Source organism: Sodiomyces alcalophilus (assembly GCF_042370955.1).
Source record: "Sodiomyces alcalophilus JCM 7366 unplaced genomic scaffold ACRALscaffold_4, whole genome shotgun sequence".
In the NCBI taxonomy this organism is placed as follows: Eukaryota; Fungi; Ascomycota; class Sordariomycetes; order Glomerellales; family Plectosphaerellaceae; genus Sodiomyces; species Sodiomyces alcalophilus.
Window position 1 is genome coordinate 4,757,712 of NW_027263535.1, and position 27,762 is coordinate 4,785,473.

Below are 27,762 nucleotides of genomic sequence, written 5' to 3' on the forward strand. Positions count from 1 at the left end.
CTGACGTGGCTTGCTCAGGTGCGGTCTCGAGAATAGATGCAGACGTAGCAGGTTCGGCTATTACCTCTGGCGAGGGCTCAGATGCAGGCTCAGGCGTGGGTTCGGGTGCAGATTCAGACGTAGGCTCGGCTTCAGATCCCTTCTTGCCCTTCTTCTTCTTCTTACTCTTCTTTGACGGCAAAGCCGAGTCACCCGGGGACGCGTCTTCCAAAGTGCTGGCCTCAGGCTCAGGCGTGGCAGCGGTTTCGGGCGTAGTCTCAGACGCAAGCTCGGTTGGGGGTCCAGGGGCAGATTCAGGTGCAGGCTCTGGCAGAGAGTCAGAAACAGGCATGGGAGCAGCTTCATCAGCAATCACAGCCTCGGCGGCAGCCTCGGGAACAGCCTCAGAAGTACTCGCGAGGGCAGCTTCGGATGCAGGCTCAGGCGTGGCCCCAGGCGCAAACTCGGGTGCGGTGGCCTCTGGCTCTGGAGCTGGCTCGAACCAAGAGTCGGATGCAGTAGGTTCGGGCTCGGGATCAGGCATAGAACCCTTCTTGCCCTTCTTCTTTTTCTTGCTCTTCTTTGAGGGTAAAGCCGTGGTCTGGTCGCCTGAGGACGTATCTGCTAAAGTACTTGCCTCTGGTTCAGGCTGGGGAGCAGGTTCGGGAGCAGTTTCGGGAGCAAGTTCGAGAGCCGGTTCGGGAGCAAGTTCGGGAGCAAGTTCGGGAGCAAGTTCGGGAGCAGGTTCGGGAGTAGAGTCGACAGCGGTCGTGGGAGCAGTCTCAATAGCCGAATCGAGAGCAGAGTCGGGCTCAGGAGCAGGGTCAGATGCGGACTGAGAAGGTAATTCGGCGACAGGTTCGGACCCAGCTTCGGGCGTGGCCTCTAGACCAGGTGCAGGTGCAGACTCAGCCACGCACTCGAAAACAGCCTCGGCAGTTTCAGGAGAAGATTCGGGAGGAGGTTCAGAGGCAGGTTCAGGGGCAGTCTCAGGTGTAACCTCAGGTGCCGACACGGGCGCAGATTCGGACGTGGGCTCGAACAAAGACTTGGATACAGCAGGCTCAGTGGGGGAAACAGGGCCAGGCTCAGAGGCATGCTCAGCAGCAGACTCGACAGGAGGCTGAAGCGGAGCCTCCGTTGTAGGCCCGGATGCAGAAGGCTCAGGCTCAGGTGGAAGTTCGGTCTCAGCGCTCTTCTTGCCCTTCTTCTTCTTCTTGCTCTTCTTAGAAGGGGCCTCCAGGGTACTGTCTGCCCTCTGATCGGCCTCAGCCGGCGCGTCGCTCTGCTGCGGCAGGGTAGGTGGCACTGCCTCATCCTTTGGCTCCAGCTCTTGTTGCATCTCAGTGACCGACTTGGGATCGACCAGAGGCTCGGCGGGGACAGCATCGTCGCTGGCGGGCAGGTCCACGGGTGTCGCAGCAGCAGCCTGCTCGCTGGTGTCGAGGGCTCCGGACGCACTGTCACGCGTCACATCTCGAGTGGATTGAATGTCAGAATCCGCAGCGAGATCTTGGACTTCTCGATCAGTACTTGACGGGCCAACGAGCAAGGTGTCGCCAGAATCATCTGTAATCTCCTTTGTAAGTGATGGCTCCTTGGCATCCATGGACAATTCTAAGTTTCGTGGAACAGGTTCGAGGCCCTCACCATCGGCAGCAGGCAGGTCCGTCTCCTGCTCAGGCGGCGGCAGCGCAATCTCGAGGTTCTCGGACGAGGCCTGGGCGGCAAGGACGTCCTGTTTCGGGGAAGATGGGGCAGGCTGGTCGACTGAGGCAGCCTCGGCAGCTGGGTCGCCCACGGCCTGAGCAAGCGCTTTCTTGCCTTTCTTCTTCTTCTTGCTCTTCTTCGAGCCGACCGCGGGGACGTCCTCGACAGGAGCCTCAACGGGAGCCTCAACGGGAGCCTCGACGGGAGCCTCAACGGGAGCCTCAGCCGGAGCCTCAACGGGAACCTCAACGGGAGCCTCAACGGGAGCCTCAACGGGAGCCTCAACGGGAGCCTCATCTGCAGTCTCGGGAGGTGTTTCAAAAGGGGTCTCTGCAGGCGTCTCGGCAGGTGTCTCAAAGGGAGTCTCGGCCGGAACCCCACGAGAAACCACGTCAGCACTCTCACCAAGTTCAGGCTCGGCAGACTCGAGTTCTGCCGGTTCGGGCAACTCCCTCCCGCTAATCTCATCGGACTGGCCAGCACTCAAGTCAGATGAATCCAAAGTCCGCGCCTTCTTCATCTTCTTCTTCGCCTTCCTGGACAACTTCGGCTCAGGGTCCTCCTCATCCGGCGTGGATTTGTTCAGGAGGGCAGCGGCAGCCAGTCCGCCAGCCGCTCCAATGATGGAGCCGAGGACGCCGGACTTCCCGCCCTTGCTGTCGCCTTCCTCCTCTTGAATGTCACTCATGCGTTGCCCTCTGTCGGGTTTGCTCGGCGTGTCCTCAGGGGATGGAGCGGAGAAATCATCCTCAGCGAGCTTCTTGATGGACGGCGGGGTCGAGTGTAGGAGGTAAGAACTCCGATTCTTGGACATGGTCTCGACCGGTTCGGGTTCAGTGGGCCCGCCCCGTTCAGTCTCCGTGTCAGAGGGGGTCCTCACGGTCCTGGGTAGAGGGGGCAAATCGACCAAGCCATCGTCTTGAGCCATGTGTTCAAAGAACAAGGACTGATTGCGAATTGCGTCGGGAGAAGGAGAGCCGAAAGGAAGGCTGCGGGAGCGGGTGTGGGCTTTTGGCGTGGTGTCCTGGGACCCTACACCATCGCCAGCCCACTCAGCTGGGGGAACATCAGTGTCTAAGCGCAGGGGAGGGGTGTCGTCATAACCAAAGTCTGGAACGCCGCGGAAGGGGCCCGGTGATTCATGGTTCGAAGAGGTCTCGCTGGGCGGCAGTTCGGGGAGATCCTCCGCATGCGGAGCGAGAGTCTCTTGTCGTGCGTGCTCGAGAAGGTAGAGCGGCTTAAATTCACGACTGCTGTCCCACGAAGTCGGACGGGTATGCCTCCGGGGCGTGGGGCGGTCGTGGGCGGAGCTGGTAACAGGAGAGGCTACAGGAGAAGGCCTATGCCACGCAGGGGACGATGGGGTTGACCGCTGACCAAGTCGAAGCTGAATAGGGATTGCTGTCTGACTCGGGGCCTTGGTGGGAGTCTCGAACGCACTCCGTCGCCGGACATGACCGCTGGGTTTCTGTCGACGGCGGATCTGGTCTTCAGGTGGCGTCTCGGGACGGCTCTGGGGGAGTTCGGGAAGGTCCTCTACATCTTCCATGGGAGACCCCGGCTCACTTGGGGGAAGAGGGAGGAGATCACCATACTGGGGATCGATGGCGGGTTTGATGACGCGCTGGGTGATTTCGGGATCAATGTAGTTGTAGTTCTCGGCCTGGATCGGGGAGCGGTCGAATCGCTCACCAGCACCGTAGACGGGGGACATCTCCTTTTCCGAGGAAGCATCGGTGGCACTTGAGCGAGACGCGAGGTAACCAGAGGCCGCCGTCGCGCCCACTAAGCCGGTACCTTCGCCAGGGGTACCGGCATTAGCTAAAAAAGACTGCTCGTTGTTGACGCCATTTGTATTGGGGCCTCTATCTGGGGGATCCCCTTCCTTGTCGCCTCCGTTCTTTTTGTTCTTCTTCTTCTTCTTCTTCTTCCCGGTCAGCGGCGCCAACTCCTCAGGCTCGGCTGGTTGGGAAGCTGCATCCGCAGCTGCATCCGGAGTTGCTTCTGGGGCAGCTTCGGGGGAAGCTTCGGCGGCGGCATCGGCGGCAGCATCAGGGGCGGCATCGGCGGCTGCGTCAGGGGCGGCATCGGCGGCTGCGTCAGGGGCGGCGTCGGCGGCGGCGTCAGGGGTGGCATCGGCGGCTGCGTCAGGGTCGGCTTCTGGTGCTCCTTCTTCATCAGGAGGAGTCGTGTCTTCTAGGGCAAGGGCTGCGGCCTTCGCCTTGGCCGCTCTCTCTCGCTTCTTTCGTTCTTTCTTGCTCAACTTCGCGAGCGGCTCCTCGACTTCAGCCGCTGGCTCAGGCTCTGGTTCCGGAGCGGCTTCCGCAGCAGGCTCAGAGGGGGGTTCATCTGCAGGCTCGGGGGCGGGTTCATCGGCAGGCTCCGGGGCTGGCTCGGCAGCTGGTTCCGGGGCTGGCTCTTCGGCCGGCTCAGGGACGGGCTCGGCAGTTGGCTCGGCAGGCGGTTCTGTAGGCTCAGCAGCTGGCTCTGGAGCTGGTTCCTCAGCCGGTTCGGGGACGGGTTCGGCAGCTGGCTCCGGGGCTGGCTCCGGGGCTGGCTCCGGGGCTGGCTCTTCAGCTGGCTCAGGGGTGAGCTCGGCAACCGGCTCGGCAGGCTCCTCGTTGGGCGTGTCCAAATCCTGAACAACATCCATGTTCTTCTTCCCCTTCTTTTTCTTCTTCTTGCCTGCCTTCGTCGGAGCCGCCTCCTCAGGAGCGGGGGTATCCTCTTCAGGAACAGCCTCCTCGGGAGCGGTGCTAGCCTCTTCAGGAGTCGGCGCTGGTTCTTCTGGAGCGGGGGCAGCCTCTTCGGGGACGGCCCGAGGCTCTTCAGCGGACGGGGCCTCCTCCTCGGCAGGCAACGGCACCTCAACTGGCTGGGTCTCACCAGCAGGCTGGCCGTCGTCGACAGGCACCGCCTCCGGGGCAGGAGGTGCTTCCTCCACAGGTTCAGATTCGGCTGGTGCCTCCTCGACAGGCGGGGTCTCGGTGGCAGGCTGCGGTTCCTCAACTGGTAGCGACTTGTCAAGAGGCGCTGCGTCATCGGCGGGCTGGGTCGGCTCGTCAGGCTGCGTGTCTCCGGCAAGCTCCCAGTCGTCTGTGGATTGCGTCGGCTCAGCCGGCGTCTGTTCCTCGGGGGGCTGCGTCTCCTCGGCAGCCTGCCAGTCCTCGGGCGTCGCGACCTCGGCGGGTTTCGGCTCCTCAACAGGCTCCGCGGCCTCAGCGGCAGTCTGGGAGTCGCCAGCAAGCTCCCAGTCCTCAGAAGGCTGAGTCTCGTCGGGCAACTTGAACTCCTCCGAGGCCTCCTGGACAGGGATGTCCTCCTGCGCATCAACGAAGCCACCCTCGGGGGTTGCCTCTTCGGCAGGGGCATCGGCCGGGGCATCGGAAAGGTCGAGACCTCGTTCCGCCACCGACTCCACTGGCGCAGGCTGATCAAAGGGACCAGATTCGGGGTCGTCAGATCCCGGAGGACTATCCCGTCTCCGGTAAGCGGGGTCGTCGATGACGATGTTGGGGTCGAAGCCGGAGTCTTGCAGGCCGGCAGCGAGCACGGAGGCGAATTCCAGGTCATCGTCAAAGGATCCGGGCATCGGCGACGGTTGTGGGCTACGCGGCTTAGGTCCAGGCGTCGGGGGCCTGTCATCCTCTTCCCAGGTGGGATCATCGGCGGCAGCTGCCTCAGCTGGAGCGGAGTCCTCGTCGTCAGAAAGTGGTGCACGACTTTTGATGGCGGCAGCGAGGGCGGCCCAATGGCTTCCACGGTCAGGTACGGACCACGGCTTGTCACCGTCTTCTCCGCCAGCAGCGGCACCTTCGGCCTTGGCGGCCTTCTCCTCGTCCACGCCCCGACTGGCAGAGTCGGAGGCAGACGAGACCGGGATGATCTCGCCTCGCGGGCCAAGGATAACGTCAGGCTGGGCGGACTCGGTGGGCTCAGCTCCCTGGGCCTCGGCCTCCGTCTCGGGCGGGGGTGAAGCACGGGGTGTGGCGTCAGGGGTGGGAAGAACGAGGTTGAGCAATGGGCGGTCCCGTTCGCACGAAGGATCCCGAGACTTGAAGACGGGGCCGGCATCGGCGTCGCCGTCGAGCTGATCGTCGGAGACGGTGAAGCGGTGGAGCTCGTGGGGGACGAGGACGTGGTCGATGCGGACATCGGCGTTGGGACCGTCGTAGGGGCTCTTCTGGCGCTCCTCCTCGACCTCGGGCGGCGGGACAACGGTGATGACATGGGGTTCCTCGTCGTCCTCATATTTATCCACCACGGACCTCCTGCGCGACGAGCTGCGCGATCGCATCTCGTCTGCGGCCATCTTGCGCGCCTTGACAGTCTCGCGGTAATGCCTGTCGGCCTCTTCCAAAACGGAGTCAAGCTCACGCTCGGATCTGTACCGTGGCTCATCGGCGGCGCTCCGATCACGCGAACGGCCTCGGGACGGTTCCTCTCCCTCCATCGGCATCGCCAAATCGGACGCCGGACCGGCGGCGGCAGGAGCAGATTCGTCGCCAAGGTCACTGGTGCGTTCCTCGCCCTCCTCGTCCATGCTCCGGCGGTATTCCGGAGCCCGGGACCGACTCCGGGAGCTCTGGCGGTACTGCTGCGACATGCGCTGCTCCATTTCGTAAGAATCCTTGCGACTGAACCTGGTATCGCGCGGAGAATCGAAATTAGGCTCGCGGTCGACAGTGACGATCAAGGGACGCTGGGGCTCCTCGTCGGGGACGGCGGCGGCGACGGGAGGGGTTCGGAAAGCATCATCGGCGACTTGAAATCGGAACGGGTCGACACCCGCTGGCGGTTCGGGGACGGTCTCGGCGGTTTCGGGCAGTTGGGTATCGGTCGGCGTTTCTTCAATCGGCAGGTCTTTGGCACGTTCGTCCTTCCCGGGTGCTTCCGCAGGCTGCTGATCTCGTTCGTCGACGATCCTCACGTTCCTGTCCCGCTTGGATCGGCGGCCGCCCTCCCCGTCGCGTCGGCCACGGAAAGTGTCTTCTAGATGCTGGTCGCCCGCAACAGACCCACGGTCATAGTCGAAGGCGTTGGGATCCGAGGTCGGAACCGGGTAGACGTACTGCATGGGATCCTTCTTGGATGTCCGGGGCGATGCGGTCTGTGTAGCTGCGGCGGCGGCGGCTTCCTCTTCCTTCCGACGCTGATTATCACGGAATTCAGCGACGACCTTCTTGTAGCGGGTGGGAGGAGACCCGGCCGTGTCGTCCTGGGGCGAGGGAGCAGATGGGCCGTAGACGAGACCGGCATCGGCATGGGCATCACCTTGGTCGCTGTCGTCATCCGAAGCCGACTCCCATTCCGAATCGTCGGCGTCGTCGGGATGTCCGGTATCACGGTGGCGGCTGGTCGAGCTGCTCTTGGTCTTGGAGCGACGGCGGAAGCTGCTGAGAGCGGCGGCGGCCGAGGCGAGCTGGGAGGGCCGAGTCTTGCCAGAGGCACGCAGGTCGGCGTCGTTCTGCATCCTGGCAATGTCCTTGAGCTGGCGTCCAATCTCGAGGATCTCTTCGTCGGTCTTGCTGCGGGCCACGGTGAGAGGCTTGTTGAAGTCGACGAGATGGGGAGGCTGGTGCCCTCCCGGGGTGTGCATGCTCGAACCCGCGCCGGGACGGCTGGTTCGGACCGACGGGGTGCGCGTATAGCCCTCGGGACGAGGGATGTAGCCCTGGCCGTACGCCAGGTCGGAGTCGACGGAGGAAGAGGACGAGTTGCCGAAGGTGAGGAAACGAGTCCTGCTCTTCTTTCTCCGGCTTCGGCTTCGGCTTCGGCGGCCACGGCGGCGCTGCTCGGACGGGGCGCGGAAAAAAGTGCTGATGAGGCCACCAAAGTTTTCGGGCTTGGGAGCTTTCCGTGAGATGTTGACGAAGGAGGACGCCGTGTCGGACGAGCTGTCAGAAAGGTGGCCAGGGCGGTCCCAGGAACCATAGGCGAACGGGTCCGGCCGGGGTTGCGTCTGAGGGAGGGGATACTGAGGTCGGTGGGGCTGGTAGCCGTACGGCTGGGGGGGTTGCTGCTGAGGGTACGGTTGAGGATACTGGGGGTATGCCTGGTGATACTGCTGAGGCGGTTGCTGGGGGGGTTGTTGATATTGCTGCGGCGGATATTGTTGCGGTGGCTGCGGTGGTTGCTGGGGTTGCTGGAGCTGTTGGGGCTGATGGGGCTGCTGGGGAGGTTGTTGATGCTGTTGCGGCGGATACTGTTGCGGAGGGTAGCTCGGGTAGCTCTGGTAGTTCTGGTAATTTTGGTAGTACTGCTGCTGCTGCTGCTGAGGCTGATGTTGTTGGTGATGCTGCGGCTGGTACTGGTTCGGGTGGTAAGGAGGTTGCTGATACGGCTGCGGTTGGTAAGGCTGCCGGTGCGTCTGATAAGGGTGTTGCTGCTGGTACGGATAGTGCGGCTGCGGCTGCGGCTGATATCGAGGGTCGGATCGAGATTGCGCGTATTGACTCGGGGTCCCGTTCTGGTCGGTCGGATGTCCACCTGGAGGCAAGGAACCGTTCATGGGAGCGGGCATTCCAGAGACAGAGGTGTCGGCAGTAGAAGCATTCTGATACTCGGGGGAGCGACGCCTCTCCTTCTTCCGTCGCCGGGAGTCATCAGGACTCCGGCGACGCGGGTCTCTCATCATGGTGATAGCGTGGGGCTGGATGATGTCGTGGGCATTTGCGAAAGTTTCCAGCTCTCGACGATGCGAAACTCGAACTCGAAGATCCGTAGGACTCGTTGTCGTTTCTCGTTGCTCTTCGGGGGGGATGCTGGAGTTTCGAAAACGCGTCAAAGAAGTGATGAGAGAGAGCGTGAAGGTCCAAGATGCAAAGATGACGGAGATGAATTTGGCAGTGTTATTGTTTTTTTCCGGACGTGCAGGAGCACTGGGCAGCAGCACCTTCCCACTAGAGCTACCCACTGTACAAGATTGTACTATACGTAATTACAGGCACCCCACCCCCCTAAGCTGATATCCCCAGGGCGGGACAGGCCGTTTAGCGCCTCGACCGAAAGCGTTGTCCAAGCCGTTGACCCTATGTACTGTTGAGTACATCCGCACACAGTTGGCAACATAAGGCAACAGAGTACATCGAGGTACCTCCTGTAGATCTGGTGGCTGGGGTCTCCACTTTCCCTTTCCCCACTCCTGCTTCGCCAACGAATAAAACGATGGCATTGCTCGCTTCCTTAGTCATTCCACTTGGGCCCCCGCTAAAGCTGCCAGCTCATCCAACGTGCCCACCATCAATGGGCTCTTGTCCTCGACCTCAACACCATCACTCGAATCTCGTTCCACTTCCCAACCAACCGTCTCAACCGGGACTGCCTTTTGCGTCTTAGCATCATCACCTTATCACACCTATTTGCATCGTCTGTAAAAAGACGGCTTTAACGCAGGTTCACTAATCTAAAAACGACTTGCAGCACTCGAGGGTTGACTCACAGATGGGAACGACTCTATGGGAACCACACCGTCGAAACCCAAAGGGAAAGCGGATCACCTGCACAACCACGTGTTACCAACCAATGCCAGCAACGTCGACAATCCCCGGGGGTTGATGGAGACTTTTCATCTCCCTTTGCTGCACGTATCGTCGGCGTCTCCACCTGAGCCTTGTCGTAATGTATACGGATGGCAACAGCAATAAAGGCCCTTTGGAAATTGACTTTTGGCGGTGACCGAGTCACCCGGGTAGCGGCAGGAAAGTCGCGATGTTTCGTACTCGGCCTTAACCTCGATCCTAAGTATCCAGCCCAAGACCCCGAGTACAACGTACGATGCCAAATGATGGAATCTACTCCCGGAGATATCGCTATAAGACACGCGCTTGCTTCAGCAAATCAGTAGATGTGAGGCTATGGACTTGGCGAACTCTTGTTGCACCCCTTGACCCCTGGCCTGGCCCCTGGTCCTGCTCAGCTTCACCGCCATGCACCGCGTCGTCCCCCACCAGCGGACCATCAGGCGTTGCCGCATCTCAGGCCGCGTTTGGAACTGCATGACCATGGTGTACATGAACACACGCGACTTCAATCTCGCCCAACGGAACGTCAAATGCCCAAGGCCCAAGGTTGACGAGGAAGAGCTGGCCTACTCCTCGGACACCTTGGGTTCCTGACTCACTGCGACCTTGACGAGGGTGAACCGAGTATATCCATTCCTCGACCATACCAGGCATGTGTAGCTGTCAGTGGGAGCAGGGATCGACTCGGACTGAGGTTCTTGGGTTCACGGTTCGAATTGACACCGTCGCCCTGGCCATTCTTGCCTTCGACCCGACCCTGCGTGGCTTTAGGGGTTGAAGTGCGGGCTGTTGTCTCACAGCTTACGTGTGACAACAGCCATAGTCCCTATTTCCTTTGCCAACTAGCTCCTGTCCCTAAGCTGAGAATCAGACCTGAATGCTATCAATAGTGTCAATGTCGACGGGGCAATTCTTCCCCTTCGGCGACGGGTTGAGGCTTTACATTGGTCGGCCCGGGCCGTGTTCGCCCAAGCCCACGAATAACCTAGTCGGAGCATCCTGTAGAACCAGTGTGTGAAGGAAATGTTGGTTGGGGTCTCATAATTATTAAGGCGCCATACCAAAGCCAGAACACCGTCAACGGAGCGAGTTCAACCTGATATATTGATATATTTGAGACACTCGCAAGGTTATAGGCCCATCTGCATTCGTCTTGTTGGCCTCCGTATATACCACACCGGTCTCACGCCGGGCCTCCCGTCTCATCCGGTGGCTGTCTATATCGACATGCTCTACATTTATCCGTCGGGATCGACAGTGGTCGGTTTTTTGTTTCGTTTCTACCACTCCAATTAAACTACGGCCTTGGACTTTTTTGTTAATGCAGATCTCTTCGTAGAGAGGGAACGAGGAATAAAAGAAGCCGGGTAGTCGGTATTCAAGACAGCGTCCTACGGCGCAGACCCTGGGGCAATGGCAGCAACCTCGACAGATTCATCCCTTCGGCCGCACAAGTAGATGCTGGACTCCGCTCAACGCCAGCTCCGGGGATACGAGACGATGCCACTAGACGGATCTTGTCAACGAACTAGGAAGCTATAGAAGATACAGGGCAGCTATCGATGACCGCCCGACCAGACCACGGCCCAGTTCAATGTGTGCCAAGGGTATGTAAGAGCAGGAAGCCAAACGAAGACCCCACGTTGAAACAGCTTTCATAAGAAAACCCATATGTTGAACTATCCCATTGAGCAGACTTCAGTCTACACCCGGCCAGAAGCAAACAAGAACAATGGCGCTTTACCCCCAAGCAAGACATGGATCTTTCCACTCCCGCCCATGCGGCCAAGTTCGCGAACCTGCATCGTCAACATCGTCCAACCCTCCGCCGTCCATGAAACGCCTGCCAATCATAAATGAAGAGAATGGAGGAACAGGGGATATCTGAAGAGGCTGATGAATGGAAGAATGAAGGAAAAACGAAAAAGGGTAAAGATATGACATGGGAAATGGAGTGTGCGCCGTTTCGGGAAGCATATGGGGGAGAGGACGACAAGCCTCGACGGGTGGTAAACACCAAACCGCTTCCTCTCTCAATGCCCGTTTTTTGAATACAAACCACGTCGTATCCATGTCGCCTAACCCCGTTCCCGGTGCTTCGTACGGACACTTGGTCATTTACTATGAGTAGAGCAGCGACGCATTGTAGACGACATAGCGGCGCCAGTGTCATGATGCAACGAAAAGAAGACCACGAGGGCCCTCCCACCTGTCTTCACGGCCTGGCTGCTGCACTTCCCTCCGAGTCGCGACCCTGCTGCTGCTGTTGCTGCAGCAGTTTCTTGAGTTCGGTGACTTCGGCCGTCAACAAGCCAATCTGCGCCTGTCTCGACGCCGCCTCCGCCTCCTGGTTCTGCAGCTGCTTCTTCAGCGCCGTCATCTCCGTCGTCAGCAGCCCAATCTGCGCCTGTTTCGCATTGTCCGCCTTTTGCATGCTCGTCACGCTCTCCGTGAACTGCTGCACCCGGTCCTCGAGACACTGCATGTACGTCCACAGTCCCGGGTCCGAAGTGAACATGTTGCTGGCGTTATCGACGGTGCCGCCGCTCGAGGTGGTCCGCGCGTGCGGAGCGGGGGCCGTGCTGCTTCCCGGTTGCCCTGACGACAGAAACCCTGCGGATCCTGTTAGCTGTCTTGCTTCGCCACGACTACTAGTGACCGACGACTGGGAGGATACACTCTGGCAGTTCCCAGCGTGCGTTTAAGGGTACTAACCTGGAGACGCGTTACGGTCAGAGGGCCTTCGGCCAAAGTGCTGCTGCTGATACTGCTGCTGCGTCACGCTGGGAGAGCGCTGGCCGGCGGGACTCAGCGGCTTCGGGCTCTCCGTCACGCCGGCGGTCTGGGAGTACAGGGCAGAGCCCGCGCCGTGGACGGGCATAGACGACGCGTTGCCAGAAGACGACGCATTCGATGCCGCCGCCCGTTCCTGCGGCATGAGCGGGGGGAACAATATACCGTGCGGTCTCTCGAGGGAGCCGGCGGCTGGGTATGTCCTAGATTGCCCAGCAAAGGCATCCGAGGCGGAAGACGGCCCACCGGGACCAGAACCATGGGAGGACGCCTTGATGCTCGGCAGACTCATGTGTTGTTGTTGTTGCTGTTGTTGTTGCCTCCTCTCTTCCTCGGTCATGCCGCTCTGGTCGCTGGGGTGGTCGGTAGAGTAAGTGGCGCCGACCATCGAGTCGTCTCCCGCCTGCATTGAGGTGTCCATGTTGTCCGTCTCGGCAAAGCTCCCCATGCTGGAACGTCTGCCGGCGCAACCGCCAGCGCCCTTGAGGTGGCGCGCCAGGGCATCGCCGCGCGCGAATTTACGGCTGCACTTGGGACAGATGTGCGGTTTTTCCCCCGTATGTAGCTTGCTGTGCCGTTTGAGGTCGTGCAAGCGACGGAACCGCGCGCCGCACTCCTGGCATACGAACGGTTTTTCTTGGCTATGTGTGAGGAGGTGGCTTTTCAAGTTGTGATGCCGTGTGAATTCCGTCTCACAGTACGGACATTTGTGTTTCTTCCCACCCGACTGACTCGGCGAGCCTTGGCTTGGGCCGGGAAAGCTGCCCGTACGGGTTGGCGCCGTCGGTAGCATGGAGGCATGGGCGGCATGTAGCGAGCCAGGGTAGGACAGAGGACCGGGAGGGCCCTTGTCGTCCTGGGGCGGGGGCGGCGGTGGCGGGGGATGCGGGTGTTGTGATGATGAGGAGGCCTGGTCGTTGGCGACGTTGGGATCGACGTTTTGCGCAACGTTTGTGTCGACGTCCATAGGAACAGGGTTGGCGGCGACCAAGGCGCCAGCGAGAGTCGCGGCGGTCTGCGGACTCGATTCGGCCGCGTCGCCGGATACACTAGGGTTCGCCTGGGGGATGGAGACGGCGGGAGGAGGAGTAGCGGTAGGATGTTGATGCGGAGGAGCGGGAGGCGGCGGCGGCGGAGGAGGAGGTTTGGGAGTCGGCTCCATGGACGCGGTGGGAGCTTGCGGGGCGTCGACAGATCGACTCATGGCGGCAGTCGCGTCCCCTGCCAGGGCAGACAGGGCGCCGTGGCTGGGGTTATCGCTCGTGGCGTGGGGTGGGTGTAGTCGCGACTCTTTTGCTTCGTCCTCTTCCCTCTGGCGTCGCTGTTCTTCGAGAACCGCGGCGCCGGTGACGGACTGCGCAGGTGAATGCCCGGCGGCGGCGAGGTTCAATCGAGCCAGCTTGGTCGGGGAGCCGAAGAAGCCGGCGTGGCGGTGTTGGTTCTGATGCTGGTCGCCCGCTAGAGCGAAGCTGGGAGAGGTCGGGGTGGTCTCGCGACTCCGCTTGAGGGATCTGGAGAGGTTCGCGTCGCCGGGAAGAACCTCGGACGGTGGCGGCCGCGGAGAGGGAGAGGTCTGCGGGACGGGGACCGAATTCGCGTCGGCGACGTTGTTTAGAGTCGCGCTGGAACCCTTGTCAGAAGCCATGGGAGCAGTCGCAAAAGGAACGAAGGGAGTCCAACAAGCTTCGTCAGTCGTCTGGTCGACGAGGTCGGCGCGATGCGGAGCAGCCGTGGTAGGCGAGCGAGAGCGAGATGAACGGCTCGGATCGGGATCACGAGCTCAATTGAATCGGCGCGCGAGGCTTTACAGGGTCATGGAATGGAGGAGAGCATGAAGTTGATACACAATCCCCGGATCCCGAATGACGGAATTGTCGTGTTGGGAACTGATGTGGCTGATGAAGCTCTCGCCACAGTGTTCCTGCGGTGCGAAATTGCCCGTGGTAGCTTTCCTGAAGTGTGGGAGAGGAGGTGTGGAGGGTGTGGTTGAGGCGATGAGGCGATGTGAGGCGAAGCGCGAGGCAGAACAAGAGACAAGTGGCTTTGCAGTGGCGGACCGAAGCCGGCGGAACAACAACACGGAGCGTGTCGCGGTCTGAGGCGCAGGGGGATGTATTCGTGTGTATCGAAATGAAACCAGATCACGGGTTATTTTGCTCCAGAAAACGAATCATAAGAGAGAATCGTTCCTTGATACCGATTGGCCCTTTACAAGGAGTTATCGACAATAGGGAAAGGTTCAAAGGCAGATATATCTGGGATGGGTCGCGGTGAAGGGAGTGATGTGAATGCAATGAAGAGGAGAATTGTGGCAGAAGCTGAGGGAAAAGTATGGCTGGTCGGTGGCAGAGCTGGGAAGAAGAGGCGCAGAGGGAAAGAGGCGGAGACGAGAAAGTCCGACGCCTCAATTACCTTTAGTAATGATGTACATGGAAAGCTCGCGGACATGATTGGTCACTGGTCGTTCTCGGGTATCCGTACTGTGACCATCACGGTATACAGTATCAATAGCGTGACTCAGACAATAGTACTCCGTAACTTTTCTTCTACGTACTATGTGGTCCAAGCGCTGTGGCTCAGGAGGCTGGGCAAGACCGACGAATGACCAAGAAACACGGAGGGGATCCTCAATGCTGTCATGAATGTACGAATATGGAAAGGAAAAGAAAACAATCCAACTACTTCGTACTTAGTACACTATTTCTCTCTGCATTCAAGCAACTCGGTCATCAGCCTTGCACGCCTTGTGTTCACAGTCCCTGTCCATTGTGCCGACGGTGTGTCTCAGGTGAGGGAACAAGCCCTTGACGAGAAGACGGGACACGTCGAATCAGCAGGCCTCTTTGTTGTTTGTTCTGTAGGTTTGCCGAGATGCCGTTGGAGGAGCAGATAACGGCGCCGCATTCGAGTGTAACATGGCGCATGATGTTCCGGGGCTGGGGCCAAGTCTGCCATGAATCGTCATCCTCCGAGCTCGTCGCGCCCTACACGTACGAATACCGTACTGTATGAATACAACGTGTGTACCGATACAGGTACCTCGTGGACCACGTCGTCTCTATTCGGGTACGATCGACGTCCAACTCTGGACTCACTCTGTCCTGCTTCGCGATTTGGAAAGTATCCCGTCAGGAGGAACTTTCTATTGTTTTCGTTGAAGTCCGTCCTTCGACTCGACAAAATCAGAAACTCCGAACACGGTCGTTCCAGGCCTTTGGGACGACGTTGTATATGAAATCAAGATTCCTCTGCGTCAATAGGCATTCACTCTGTAAACATGGCGACAGTCCCACGCACTCCCACGCACGTATTCGTGGAGTAACCCAGGCTCGTCTTGTCAATCGGCCCTGGGCGGCGATCGTTGCCCGAACAGCTAGACTCGCCTGAAGGCCGGTTATCATCATTTATATCGTTGTTTTCTGCCTTTCCGTCATCCGGTATTCGTACCTCGAAAGTACTTGATCATACAACGTACGTACCTAGGTACTTATTCCCATCGACGATCGTCATCACGGTACGGCTATACCACGTGACTAGAACGACAAGATATTGGTAAAGTACTCGACCTTGGTGTCGATGCGATTGTCACACTGGCGTCTACTCTATCCCGCAAGATGTGTAGTCAGGTTTAAGCCTGGTTTTGGAGTCTACGATGAGATGTTAAGCACGCCAGACAACGAGGACACGAGTAATGTGTTGGAAGTTGACGGGTATCATGACCGAGATGGTATGTATTCACTGACCGTCCCAGTGTGTGTAGTAAGAACAATATAGGAAAGGAAACCAGACTGCAATGTTATAACACCTTGACGATAATGACGATAAATCACCCAAACCCAAACACCAACACGTTTCAATTTTCCTCATTTCCTCAACACCTATACTCATAGAGCCATTCGCAACGAAGTACTTCTTTCCTGAAGTGAAAGTCTTCAAACGCCGCCGATTTAGGGCCCGGCAGGCTCCTCCCGAATAGCAGGGTGGTCGTACAAATGAGGCCCGGGATTGGGAGACGCAACCGGCGCCGGCTTCTCATGGCGCATGGGCTCATACCGACCAGCTTCGTACGGCTGGGGGTCGAACGACGGGGGAGGCCGGTGCAGCACCGAGCGCGAAGGCAGGTCCGGCGACAGGGACGGTCCCTGGAGCGAAGCGCGGCGCTCGTCCCGCTCGAGGAGGACGTCGCTCACATCGTTGAAGGCCCCGTCCTGCCGGCCACTTGCGCCCTTTGTGTCCTCGAGCGGCACGGCCTCGGTGTCGTCGGCGAGCTTGCTGAAGCCGCCCTTGCCCTTGGACGAGGAGAAGAGGCCGCGTGCGGAGCCGGCGCCGGTCAGCTGACGGGGTTCGACGAGGAAGACGGCCGGGTGGAGGACGACGAGGGCGAGGAGGGCGAGGATGACGAGGCCGCCGTCGAGGGTGATGAGGAGGCGCTGGTCCCTTGCCAGGACGCTGCGGATGCCGCCGACCAGGAGGGCGACGCGGTAGCCCAGGCGGCCGGCGAGGAGGGCGGCGGAGGCGACGACGGCGGCGGTGCAGGCGGTGAAGCCGCGCGGGAGGGAGACGTAGCCGGCGCCGCGGTGGAAGGTGGCGTAGCCGTGGGCGCGGGCGCGGGCGGCGGCGCGGGCGACGGCGAGGAGGAAGAGGGAGAGGGCGGCGAGGAGGGAGAGGATCTGGATGGCGTGGGCGGCGAGGACGATGTAGCTCCCGGGGCGGGTCTCGGAGTTGACGTTTGTGATGGCGCGGTGGACGTTGCGGAAGGCGAGGGCGAAGCCGGCGGCCTGGAGGACGAAGGCGAGGCCGTCGAGGGAGAGGAAGACGGTGGTGTAGAGGCTGGGGTGGAGGAGGGAGTGTTCGGGGCCCGATGGTTTGGAGGATGGGGCCGAGGACGAGGAATATGCTGGGGAGGTCAGTTATGTGGGGCATGAAAGGGATTGTGCAGTGTCGAGTGGGAGAACAAAATGCTGGAATCGTAGAACCTACCAGGCGCTCAGGAAAATGGGGGCGATGGACAGGATGGCGGTGCTGTGCATCCAAGGCCACATGGCCCAGGGGCCTTGGCCATGGTAGTCGAAGACGCGGACGCCCCAGGCGTAGCAAAGCGAGATGCAGGCCAGGGTGATGAAAAAGGCGAACCAGCCGTGCCTGCGCTTGACGGCGACGATGGCGAGGTTGGCGAAGAGGGCGATGCCGGTGAGGGCGATGAAGATGGAGCTGGCGATGAGGCTGGGGCGGTGGCCATAGTAGGAGAAGCTGGCCGAGTCCCTACAGGAGTCTGTTGTGCAGATTCTGATGTTGGGCATGGTCTCAGGGGTATCGAAAGGATAGCGGTTCTGGACGACAGGTAATGAATGAATGTCTAGATGGAGGAACAAGAAATAGAATATAAGAATCGCTGGCTGCGCAAAGAAACGAAAGAGAAGGAATAAAACTACTGTCTGAAGAGGGAAGGGAAGGACACAAGAGTGACGAGTCTGCTTATATCAAGACGCGAGCAGGAGAAGACGAGATGGAAAAAAGAGCTAGGGTCTTTTCTTCATTCTTCATCTTCCATGCGCCCAGGGCCCTGCATCAAGGGCCATTTCATCCACTCGGTAGTCTCCAGGATGAGATCCCGGCGAGCCTCTAGGGAAACACATGGCCTCGACCCGTACGCTGAAGGATTACACTGCAGAATGCGAGACAAGGGACAGGGAAGCGACGGGAACGGAGGAGGCTGTGATAGATTGGAAGAAGCTTGACCTAGGAAGTGAGGGTGGATTCTGGTCATCTTTTGGGTATCGTCATGGGTATCGTGAGATTTCGGTTCTATTTTGAGAAGCACTCGGCTCAGTCAGCAAAGTCTAGACGTCTCATTGGTCAGGGGCGATTCTGCTCCGCCCTATGCTCCCCTGCCAAGACAGAAGTGCTGACAGTGGGTCCAATCACTGAAATGACATGGCTGTCAGGGTCAGCTTAACAGATGGTACTTTGTTTTGTGTGTTTAAATGCCTCTATGATTGTACCTCATGTTAACAGATCTGGTCCAGCTATCCCGTAGATACCTATTCGTATGTACTTCGTATGTAGGTCCATCACCAAATTCATCTACCTACCTAACCGGGTGATGGGGGGTCCTGGACAGTGTATTCCTTAGGCTAGCTACAGAATAACAAGCCTAGTCAGGTCGCATTCAATAATATGTTAATACTATTATAACTAGGATCTAGGGTGTCCAGGCCACTTACTGTTTCGGGCCTTCACTATGTCACAGTGTTGCTCCTGTCCCTGTATTTAGTATAGGGACTGCCATATAGTGACCAGCGTAGTCAGTATTTCCGCCTAGACAGTGTATATAACCGGACAGTCTATCCCATATTGACATTAAAGTCACACAGCTCATAATGTCTGTCTTAATATAGTGACAGGATCAGAGAGATTTTATATCGGGGGTATGCATCTAGGCATTCCTGTACATGTATAGTCACTTTGTATCTATGTTGTACCCCTCCTTTTTGCCTTGGAATTTTAATATTAGAACATTCCGCTAAAGTATATCGTCATCTACTGATATGATCCTACTTCCCTTCCCCGAAAATTCCACCTACCTTTATTATCGTGGAAAAGGTCCTGCTATAGAAAAGGTCCTGCTGCTGTGGAAGAGGTCCTGCTGCTATGGAAGAGGTCCTGCTGTGGAAGAGGTTAGCTTAATGGATTACTGGATGGGACTCTGCGGATAGGACTCTGCTTACCTCTGTTATCGTGGAAGAGGTCCTGCTGCTGTGGAAGAGGTCCTGCTGCTGTGGAAGAGGTCCTGCTGCTGTGGAAGAGGTCCTGCTGCTGTGGAAGAGGTCCTGCTGCTGTGGAAGAGGTCCTGCTGCTGTGGAAGAGGTCCTGCTGCTATGGAAGAGGTTAGCTTGATGGGACTCTGTGGATGGGACTCTGCTTACCTCTATTATCGTGGAAGAGGTCCTGCTACTATGGAAGAGGTCCTGCTATGGAAGAGGTTAGCTTGATGGATTGCTGGATGGGACTCTGTGGATGGGACTCTGCTTACCTCTGTTATCGTGGAAGTGCTATGGAAGAGGTCCTGCTGCTGTGGAAGAGGTCCTGCTGCTATGGAAGAGGTCCTGCTGCTGTGGAAGAGGTCCTGCTGCTGTGGAAGAGGTCCTGCTGCTGTGGAAGAGGTCCTGCTGCTGTGGAAGAGGTCCTGCTGCTGTGGAAGAGGTCCTGCTGCTGTGGAAGAGGTCCTGCTGCTGTGGAAGAGGTTAGCTTGATGGGACTCTGTGGATGGGACTCTGCTTACCTCTGTTATCGTGGAAGAGGTCTGCTGTGGAAGAGGCCTGCTGTGGAAGAGGCCTGCTGTGGAAGAGGTCCTGCTGCTGTGGAAGAGGTTAGCTTAATAGGACTCTGTGGATAGGACTCTGCTTACCTCTGTTATCGTGGAAGAGGTCTGCTGTGGAAGAGGCCTGCTGTGGAAGAGGCCTGCTGTGGAAGAGGTCCTGCTGCTGTGGAAGAGGTTAGCTTAATAGGACTCTGTGGATGGGACTCTGCTTACCTCTGTTATCGTGGAAGAGGTCTGCTGCTGTGGAAGAGGTCTACTGCAGTTATTATGGAAAAGGAAAAAGATAGATAGAAAAAAGGATCTACGAAGTACGTACGCTGCTGCCCCTGCCTAACGATGGCTTCGTTATTATGGAAGGACCTACCGGGAGATAGTACTAGTACTTTAATCATAAGTACCACCCTTCCTATTTTACTAGAAGATACACTTCCAATTAAGTATATATACTTAATCACTGTCAGTAGTAACATACTGTCAGCTTCATAATACTAACGGTCATAGTCAGTGTATTCAAACTGGTAAGTCATTTCGTGGGCCTTGAATAACCATTAAGACATCCTATGGTGTATGACAGGGTACCTTTTATGGATGCTGTTTCTTGCTGGTTACTATGGACTTTACTGCTTAGAATCACTACGCTAATGTACCTGACCATTACGATATGATGTTAACCCGTGTCAGTAAACAGGCTGTCTAATGGAATCCATAGTATGTTAACATAATTACGGACTATAACATTATAAGGCTATTATATTACCGATAGTTATTATAAGGCTAGACTATCCAGAACCCCCCCCCCCCCCTCCCGGGTAGGTAGGTACAAAGCTACGCTATACTTGTACATACGGTAACGGCCCTGGTCATCAAGATAGATACAACGTACAGCATCACACATGCCGAGTTGGCTCGTTATTCTTTGCATACTCTAAGAAATCAAGACGAAAAGTATATTTTCGTCGCGTCAAGACTTGATACTGTCCTGTGTGGTATCGTCGCCCTGCCATTACTCTCCCGTCTCCTGCAGAAGAGTTGTTCCTGGCCCAAATCCATGTATCCCCGGTACGTTGTACAAGAGGAAAAGAAAAGAAAAATAAAAAAGAAAGTGAAAAAAGTGAAGAAAAGAAGACCCTCTACCCTACCCATCTAGCCAGCATTAGCATTGTCGTCATTGTTATCCTCCTCAGCCAGTTCCCGCATTCCATCATCCATTCTTCAAGGTCACCCGTTACATGCCGAAAAGTGCAACCACGGCAACGACACCCAGCAGAGTCAAGGGCACAGCGCTCACGGCACCCGCGGCAGTAGGTACAGGCACCAAGCTGCCCGTCGGCTCAGGGGAAGATGAAGGCATGACGCCAGTAGGGCCCGGCACGCCGGAAGGCAGGGCAATAGACGACGAAGACGGCGGCGGCAGCATCGAGCCTGTGCAGTTGCTCGGAGGAGAATCGGGCGACCCGTCGACACGCAGGACAAAGTTGGCGCACGAGACGCGGGTCAAGTCGGAAGCGAGATGCAGCACAAAGCTGCGATTCCCAAAGAAGGCGCCCTCACCCTCAATGAGCGACGCGTACTCGTCGACATAGACAGCCTCAAAGACATCGCCCACCTCGGACGGGTCGATGAGGCCGTGCTTGCCGCTGAGGTCGCCGACCTCGCATGTTTCCGGGGCGGAGGGGTCGCAGGGCGGCGAGCCGCGGCGGATGTAGGGGTCCAGGTGGGCCAGGGTCTGGGAGCAGTTTCCGTCGGCGGGCACGGGGGCGGCGTGGAGGTGGTAGGAGAGCGGGCCTTCGTCTTGGGGGAGGTTGGCGAAGCGGACGCGGAAGTGGACGCCGATGCCGTCGGGGGCCGAGGCGGCGAGGATGGAGCCCTGGACGTTGCCTTGCATGCTGAGGCCGGAAGTCCAGGGGTCGTCTGGGAGGACGGCTTCGTAGACGAGGCCGGGGGGGTTGCCGGTGACGATTTGGGCGTCGCCGAGTTCCTGGGGGTGTTAGTGTATGAATGGGAATCGAGTAGGGAATGGGAAGTCAAAGGGTGAGCATACCCCGGTGATGCGTTCTTCTTGGGCAGCAGTTCCAATGGCTGCGGCCATGACAACGGACAGGATGGATGGAGACCGCATTTTGAGGTTGTGAGTGGTGTGAAGTCTGGGTCGTCGGCGAAGTCAGTCAAACGAGAGGCGACCAGTATACGAGACGGAGGAAGTGAGGCCAGTGGATGCTGAGGTTGGGAATATGAAGAGAGTGACGAGACGAAGGCGGAAAGATGTTGGACTGGGGAAAGACTCCTAAAGTATTGAGTAACAACCACCTTCCGGTCTTCTTGATTAGGTAGCACACGCAAAGCAGGAGCCAAGGATGAAAGAAGTTGAGGAAAAGTGGTTCAGTGACATCAAGCCAGGGTAGACTGGGAGAAGCGCCGATCACATACCCAGAATGAAAGCGGAATGAGTGCCAACGATATGACAGGTTAGAGGGAAGACAGGGGTTGGCCAGGGCACCAAGAGAATCAGAGGCTGTCTTTGTGACTCGTCTTTGTGGAGTTGATGAAAGCAGCAGCACTGAATATGATTATAATAATGACAAGAATAGTAGAAGGAGACGGAACAGACGGAAGAACAGAGAAGCAGACGGCTGGATTAATTATGATTATAACGTGAAAGCACGGACAGATAGACATGAGATGCAAGACATTGATACGGCTACGCTGAGCCAAGTAGCACTATATCGGTAGGGAGGCAGAAGCGCCTATGGGTGTCTGTCCTACCAATGCATCTCCTTCTTTTACACGAGGTCCTGGGCGCTTACACTTGCATCAAAGGAACGATGTAGTGTACATTATAGATTTTTTAATCATTATCTATTTATTATTAGTACCGGCATTCCTTTCTTTCTTCTCCCTGACCTTTATTCACCTCTAGTCCAATCATCACGACGGGATCGCTATCAGCAGCTTGGTTGGTCGTGACAACTCTAAGCGCCGGCCAAGCCCTATCCAACTGGCGCAGACGGTTGGCTCGGGGTTGGCGGCTCAAGATCAAGTCACACTGAATCTCACGCCATTGGTGTATGTCTTTCGTCTAATCCATTGTCGGCGCATAAGTCAGGGCCTGACTGTTTGTCCTGGTCGTCTCTCACAGCTCCCTCATATTACACATCTGCAGTCGACCCTCCCTTACTCCAGCAGGGCGTCTAGTCAAAGAACCGTGTCTTTGTCTCCAGTGACACTTGACACTACTAATACAGGGAGAACACTCGCCTCTTGTGACACCATCTCATGGCAGCGCCTGGTAAACAGCCATACTTCGTAGAGTCAAACAAACAGCGAAACGAAACAAATCGGTATTGGTCCAATGGCGTCAAACCAGGCGAAGACGCACGGGCGATCCATCGCAAGCCAAGCCTCATGATACGAATTGCCGTCCGTGATGCTATCCTCAGGGACAAACGAAACCTCAAGACCATCCGGATATGGCCCACTGTAAACGACACTATTGCGGCAGCATCTTGTTGTGTTCTCTGATTTATTTCATTGTTTTACTTACTTTTCTTCCCCATCTTTCGTCCCGGCGACACCATCCTCGCGCGCGGCAACGGAAAGGCGCCGAGAGATCACTTGGCCAAGTCTCCCAGCCATGTTTACGGCTCGAAAATGCGCGAGAGTATGCGACTAGAGGAATGCCTAGCGAACCAATCCAGGGAAAGGCGTAGTCGTAGGCGAATCGACATTCATAAGACAGTTATTACCCGCCTCTCCGTCGCGCTCTGACTCTGGCATTCTTACCTGGGCTACCGCTGGTCTCGACCAAATCATCTGACACAGCAGTTTCGCCATGCACGGATAACATGATACCGCGATGGTCGGGTAGGATGTGGCGTCGGATCCGCCGTTGCTGGCATCTCGGAACGGACACATCCCGAATACACAAACACAAGCCAAGGACAAGCGCAGGTGAATGCTGGTCCGCTGTGCACGTCTCAAGATGAATATCGCGACCTGATACCACGGCTCATACGAGTCTGAAAATAAGAATAAATAAAAATTATCACATCGATACCATAGCAGACGGAAACCCAATGGGCAGATTAGCTAGATCACAACCTACACCCCCGGACGCGAGAACCCAGGCGCATCAGGCCAGTTGCCCAGCTCCGCCGGATCACCTCCAATCCGGACATACACCCCCACCGCCGGGATCCCCCCATCCAACACAAAGAACTGGTACCACCCCGGCGGGCAAATCCCCGCCGTCGGCGGCGCCACCACCGTGCACCTGGTCCCCTCGCACGCCACCTCCGGGAAGATCGTCCTCGCCCCCATCGAGTTGCCGTGCGTCGACGACACCGCCCCGAGCAGCGACACCGCAATCTCCCCGTTGACCGGCGGCCCGCCCAGCGTAAACTCCACCGTCTCGCCGTACTCCCAGTCCGTCGAGTCCACCGTGAAACTCGGCCGCGGGAGGCCGCCCGTCAGGTACGGCGGGTGGAACACCTCGACGCGGTACTCCTGCGGGTGGACGCCGTCGTCCGGGTCCGACCCCGACACCAGCACGCGCCCGTCCAGCAGCGTGATGGATTCCGAGTGGTACATGCGCGCAATCGTCGTGTTGGCCATCACCGTGATGCGGCTGCCCACCGGCCGCCTGGGGTCGTACAGCAGCGCGTTGAGGTTGGGGTCCGTCGCCAGCCCGAACCCGGCCACGCCCTGCTGCGCCCCGTTGTTGATCAGGTACGTCCCGTCCGGCAGCGGCGCCATGCACGAGATGACCCGCCGCGACGGCATCCGCTCGATGACCCACTCGGGCTCGTCCGCCTCCGGGTAGATGGTCACGCAGTTGTCCAGCGCCGTGCTGGCGCCCTCGGTCGACCCGCCGCAGATGAGGATCCCCAGCGGCTCGTCGTACGGCGCGTGCTGCGGGAGAAGCACCCCCGTGCCCTCGAGCGGGTACGTCCGCCCGCCCATCGGGTTGTTGACCGCCCCGGGGATGTTGGGCAGCACCGTCCGCGTGTCGAACGTCTCCTTGTCCAGGATGCGCGCCTCGTTCCAGTACGCCACGAAAATGTCCTCGCTCGGCAGCACCGCGCAGAACGGGTACAGGTTGTTGGGGTCGGTGCGTTCCAGCCAGTCCATGTACAGCGGCGCCGTCCCGGTGTAGGGAAGCACTTCGATGGTCGGCACCGGCGCCCCGTTCGACCCTTCCTCGCCGCCAATCACGAAAATCGACCCGTTGGCCATGATCATCGCCGTCGGGTACCACCGCCCGTCCTGCAGCGACAGCACGTTGACGTTCTCTTCCCAGTCGTTGGTGCCGTTCACCCCCGGCGACCCGTCGGGCCAGTACAGCCGCACGCCGTACGTCGATTCGCCCGACCAGCCGCCCACCGTCAGCTGCCGCCCCGCCTTGTCCGGGAGCGTCACGCCCGCCGCGCAGAACAAGTCGGTCCGGACATGCATCTCGCGCCAGGCCTTGCTAAAGTCGGGCACGAGAGACAGGTCGAGCTCGTACGCGCCCGTCGAGTTGATGGGGCCCGTGCCCCATTTCTCCAGAAACGACACCTTGCCCGTGATGGACTCCATCGTGATCAGCGGGATCACCACGCCGCCGATGAGGAACTCGTACTCGCCCGCCTCGCTCCGGTCCTGGGGGAAATCCCACGCGTAGAGCGGGTCGCCCGTCCAAAAGTAGGTCGACAGACGCGCGCCGCCGCCGCAGATGGACGACTGGTTGCCCGCGCAGACAATGTTGCACTCGGATTCGGGCCGGAACGCCGCGCCCGCCACGTCAATGTTGGCCGGGTCGCCGCAGTAGCATTCCTCGCCGTACTCGAGACCCGCCGCCATGTAGCCAAACTCGGCACAGCGGTCGAGGCACATATTGGCCGTCATGACCCCCGGCATGAAGTTCTGCCAGAAGAACGTGCGAGACCCGCCCACGTTGTCCTGGACGCAGCCCTGGTACGTCCAGTCGCCGTTGAAGCCGCTCTTCTGCGGTTCGGGCGCGCCGATAGCCTTGGGCGGGCCGTCCGAGATGATCGACATGCGGCCCGGGCCGCCACACATTTGACCACTGTTGCCAGCGCAAGGGGTGCTGCACTCCGACTCACTGTTAGCCTCGACCCCGCCATTGATTATGTGATTACCGCAAAAGCACTGGTGGTGGTACTCGGCCCCGGCGATGCTATATCCCCGGTCATGGCAGTAGTGGGCGCACCTCTCTAGTGTCAGGGCCTGGTCGTCGCGCGCTTGGTGGGCGAGGATGCGGCCGGCCACGCCGTCAACCCAGCAGCCGTGCTCTTCCCAGCCGCTGGGATAGGCGGTAGGCGCCGGCACGGCGGAACTGCTGGCGGTTCCCGAAGCCAAAGTCGAAGAGGGCGGGGTAGCCGAGTGGGAAGGTTGCGGCGCTGCGCCTCCCACGGCGTACACCGACAGTCGGTTGCCGGCACCGCAAAGCTGCGAGGGGTCGCCGGCACAGGGCATGTTGCACTCGGCCACTGGGGCCGGTTGGGAACCCGTGTTGAAGTGGTTGCCGCAGTAGCATTCCCGGGCGTATTCGGTGCCAAAGTAGGTATACCCGTCGCAGAAAGCCTGGCAGGCCGCGAGCGTCATGTCGTCGTCGGCAAAGGTTGCGGCAGATAGAGCACGGGCGCCGGTCGCCTCGGTCTGACACCCGTACCAGTCGTAGGATCCGACCGAGTCCGGATGGTGGGGGGTCGTTTGCCTTGGCTCGCGGATACCAAGAATCTCGTCGCCATCTTCTTGATCAAACTTGTACAAGTTCAGACGGCCCGGGCCGCCGCAGTATTCAGACCGGCCGCTGCCGCTGCAGAGTGTCTTGCAGCCGTCTGCGGCGGGTGCGCCGCCGTTCTGGATTGTGTTCCCACAGACTGCATCGTTTCCGTCAGTGCCGAGTCGGCCGAATGGCACAACAGAGAAAAAGACTCACAGCATTCGCGTCCGTTCTCGATGCCGGCCAAGATAAAGCCGGCCCTCTGGCACGCCACTACACATCTCGACACGCTCATTTCGCCGGCAGGAATACTGCCAACGGCATGTGTGAGGGTGCGCCCTGTCGTCCCCCCGGTGTAGCAGCCTACCGACTTCCAATTGCCCACCCCGGGATTTACCGTGGGGGGCCCCCAGATGTGCCTGTTATGATAGAGCGTCAAGGCGTCGGCTCCGCCACATACTTGGGCCGAGTCGCCTCCGCAGGAGGTGTCACAACTGGCCTCGTCGTCCCGGTGTACTCCCACCACGAAACCAACAAGGCAGTCTGTCCGACAAAAGGCACGAGATTAGCAACGCTGGAACCTCATCCATGTCATGGGGTGGATGGGGAGGGTACGGTTGCGGCATACAGCAATCCATGACATACCGCGTTCCTGCGTACGGGTAGTCATTGTCCGCACAGAACTTGGTGCATAGTTCGTTGGTCATCTTTGGCGAAAATTCAAATAGACTGCCGACCATCGACCTCTCGCCGAAGCTGCATTGGGCATGTTAGTTACACCGACCCTAACGAGCGGAACGGGGAGAGGCTTCGTGGGAGGGGTCTCAGTACCTGTAGCAACCCCAATACTCCCATCCTCCATCTAGGGTTTTGGGGGCAGCAGGCTTGGCGAGGCGGGTGACGGCAGCATTGGCGACAGCCGCCGTCGAAAGAAAAGCGAGAGAGAAATGTGTGGTCTTCATGGTGAAGATGATCGCGAAGACCACGATACAATCTTCTAGTGAAGAAACGAAGAGTATGTAAACGAGCGGCAGCGACACAAGATGGCTGAACCGGGGCAACCGGGGAAAAGAAGGTCCAACAAAAAAAAGAAGAAAAACACGAACGGTTGGGAGAGCGTGTGTTTATAGCTGAGGCTTGTGAGAATAAAGCTCCCTCCCTCCCGACCAGGACTGAGACGAGTACGTAACTCGGATTGAGACTTTCTGAGGCATCACAAGACAGGGGGGCTCGTGTAAACGAACAGACATGGAGGGGCTAGACTAAGCGAAGGACGGAAAGAATTGACCAATACGCAAGGGGGACAAACAGGAGAATCGGTCGATGCGTTGAGACGATGGAAGGGTCCGACAGACAATGCGGGCAGATGGAGCCAAAAGGAGACGTCGGTATCCCGTAGGGTGCGCAGGGGTGGACGACGAGAGCTTCGCCACGTTCCTACGCCACGCGCTTTCATCGTACGCCCTCCATGTGCACCCTCCTCCACTCTCACCCGCATGGGCACATGTTGAGAGGAGCGTCGCATATCAGGGTGCCAATAGGTTGCAGGGAGTGGAAGACGGGTGGCTCCATCAGCAGTGGTGTGGCCAAGACGCAACGGGAATGACGGCTGAGGGTGTATTCGTATATCGGCGTCATGCTGCATTGCCCAGGCAGGCAAGGACGTAGAAAAAGCAAATACGAGACGCGGTGCGGTGTGGTGATGGGATGGA

At 58.4% G+C, this 27,762-nt stretch overlaps 8 protein-coding genes across 8 annotated transcripts; 1 reads left to right on the forward strand and 7 right to left on the reverse strand.

Moving 5' to 3' along the window:
- Positions 1-3,948: 3,948 nt before the first annotated feature.
- Positions 3,949-8,326, reverse strand: ACRALDRAFT_2042430 (uncharacterized protein; the record flags this gene model as incomplete). The annotated part of the gene is made up of 2 exons (XM_071021245.1): positions 3,949-4,218; positions 4,292-8,326. The coding sequence occupies 2 exons, from the start codon at positions 8,324-8,326 to the stop codon at positions 3,949-3,951; spliced, it is 4,305 nt and encodes a 1,434-aa protein (XP_070875293.1).
- A 3,101-nt stretch (positions 8,327-11,427) lies between these two features.
- ACRALDRAFT_2042431 (uncharacterized protein) lies at positions 11,428-12,453 on the reverse strand (the record flags this gene model as incomplete). Its single annotated transcript, XM_071021246.1, has 2 exons — positions 11,428-11,825; positions 11,928-12,453. The coding sequence occupies 2 exons, from the start codon at positions 12,451-12,453 to the stop codon at positions 11,428-11,430; spliced, it is 924 nt and encodes a 307-aa protein (XP_070875294.1).
- Positions 12,454-12,492: 39 nt separating this feature from the next.
- ACRALDRAFT_2069895 (uncharacterized protein) lies at positions 12,493-12,708 on the reverse strand (the record flags this gene model as incomplete). Its single annotated transcript, XM_071022149.1, has 1 exon — positions 12,493-12,708. A coding segment is annotated over one exon (216 nt), but the record flags the coding sequence as incomplete, so codon positions are not given.
- A 3,009-nt stretch (positions 12,709-15,717) lies between these two features.
- Positions 15,718-17,400, reverse strand: ACRALDRAFT_1081805 (uncharacterized protein). The gene is made up of 2 exons (XM_071019218.1): positions 16,986-17,400; positions 15,718-16,835 (listed from the first exon to the last, which is right to left on the reverse strand). Exons 1-2 carry the CDS (start codon positions 17,303-17,305, stop codon positions 15,953-15,955), a joined length of 1,203 nt encoding a protein of 400 aa, XP_070875296.1. The 5' UTR covers positions 17,306-17,400; the 3' UTR covers positions 15,718-15,952.
- A 654-nt stretch (positions 17,401-18,054) lies between these two features.
- ACRALDRAFT_2019970 (uncharacterized protein) lies at positions 18,055-18,513 on the forward strand (the record flags this gene model as incomplete). Its single annotated transcript, XM_071019998.1, has 6 exons — positions 18,055-18,105; positions 18,139-18,167; positions 18,256-18,265; positions 18,306-18,330; positions 18,380-18,387; positions 18,466-18,513. The coding sequence occupies 6 exons, from the start codon at positions 18,055-18,057 to the stop codon at positions 18,511-18,513; spliced, it is 171 nt and encodes a 56-aa protein (XP_070875297.1).
- A 225-nt stretch (positions 18,514-18,738) lies between these two features.
- On the reverse strand, positions 18,739-19,825 carry ACRALDRAFT_1093729 (uncharacterized protein; the record flags this gene model as incomplete). Its single annotated transcript, XM_071019691.1, has 4 exons — positions 18,739-18,909; positions 19,039-19,217; positions 19,414-19,489; positions 19,799-19,825. 4 exons carry the CDS (start codon positions 19,823-19,825, stop codon positions 18,739-18,741), a joined length of 453 nt encoding a protein of 150 aa, XP_070875298.1.
- A 307-nt stretch (positions 19,826-20,132) lies between these two features.
- Positions 20,133-21,923, reverse strand: ACRALDRAFT_1081804 (uncharacterized protein). Its single transcript, XM_071019217.1, has 2 exons — positions 21,368-21,923; positions 20,133-21,304 (listed from the first exon to the last, which is right to left on the reverse strand). The coding sequence occupies exons 1-2, from the start codon at positions 21,443-21,445 to the stop codon at positions 20,552-20,554; spliced, it is 831 nt and encodes a 276-aa protein (XP_070875299.1). The 5' UTR covers positions 21,446-21,923; the 3' UTR covers positions 20,133-20,551.
- Positions 21,924-23,299: 1,376 nt separating this feature from the next.
- ACRALDRAFT_1063738 (uncharacterized protein) lies at positions 23,300-27,130 on the reverse strand. The gene is made up of 4 exons (XM_071016848.1): positions 26,882-27,130; positions 26,679-26,806; positions 26,267-26,593; positions 23,300-26,207 (listed from the first exon to the last, which is right to left on the reverse strand). Exons 1-4 carry the CDS (start codon positions 27,010-27,012, stop codon positions 23,425-23,427), a joined length of 3,369 nt encoding a protein of 1,122 aa, XP_070875300.1. The 5' UTR covers positions 27,013-27,130; the 3' UTR covers positions 23,300-23,424.
- Positions 27,131-27,762: the final 632 nt, after the last annotated feature.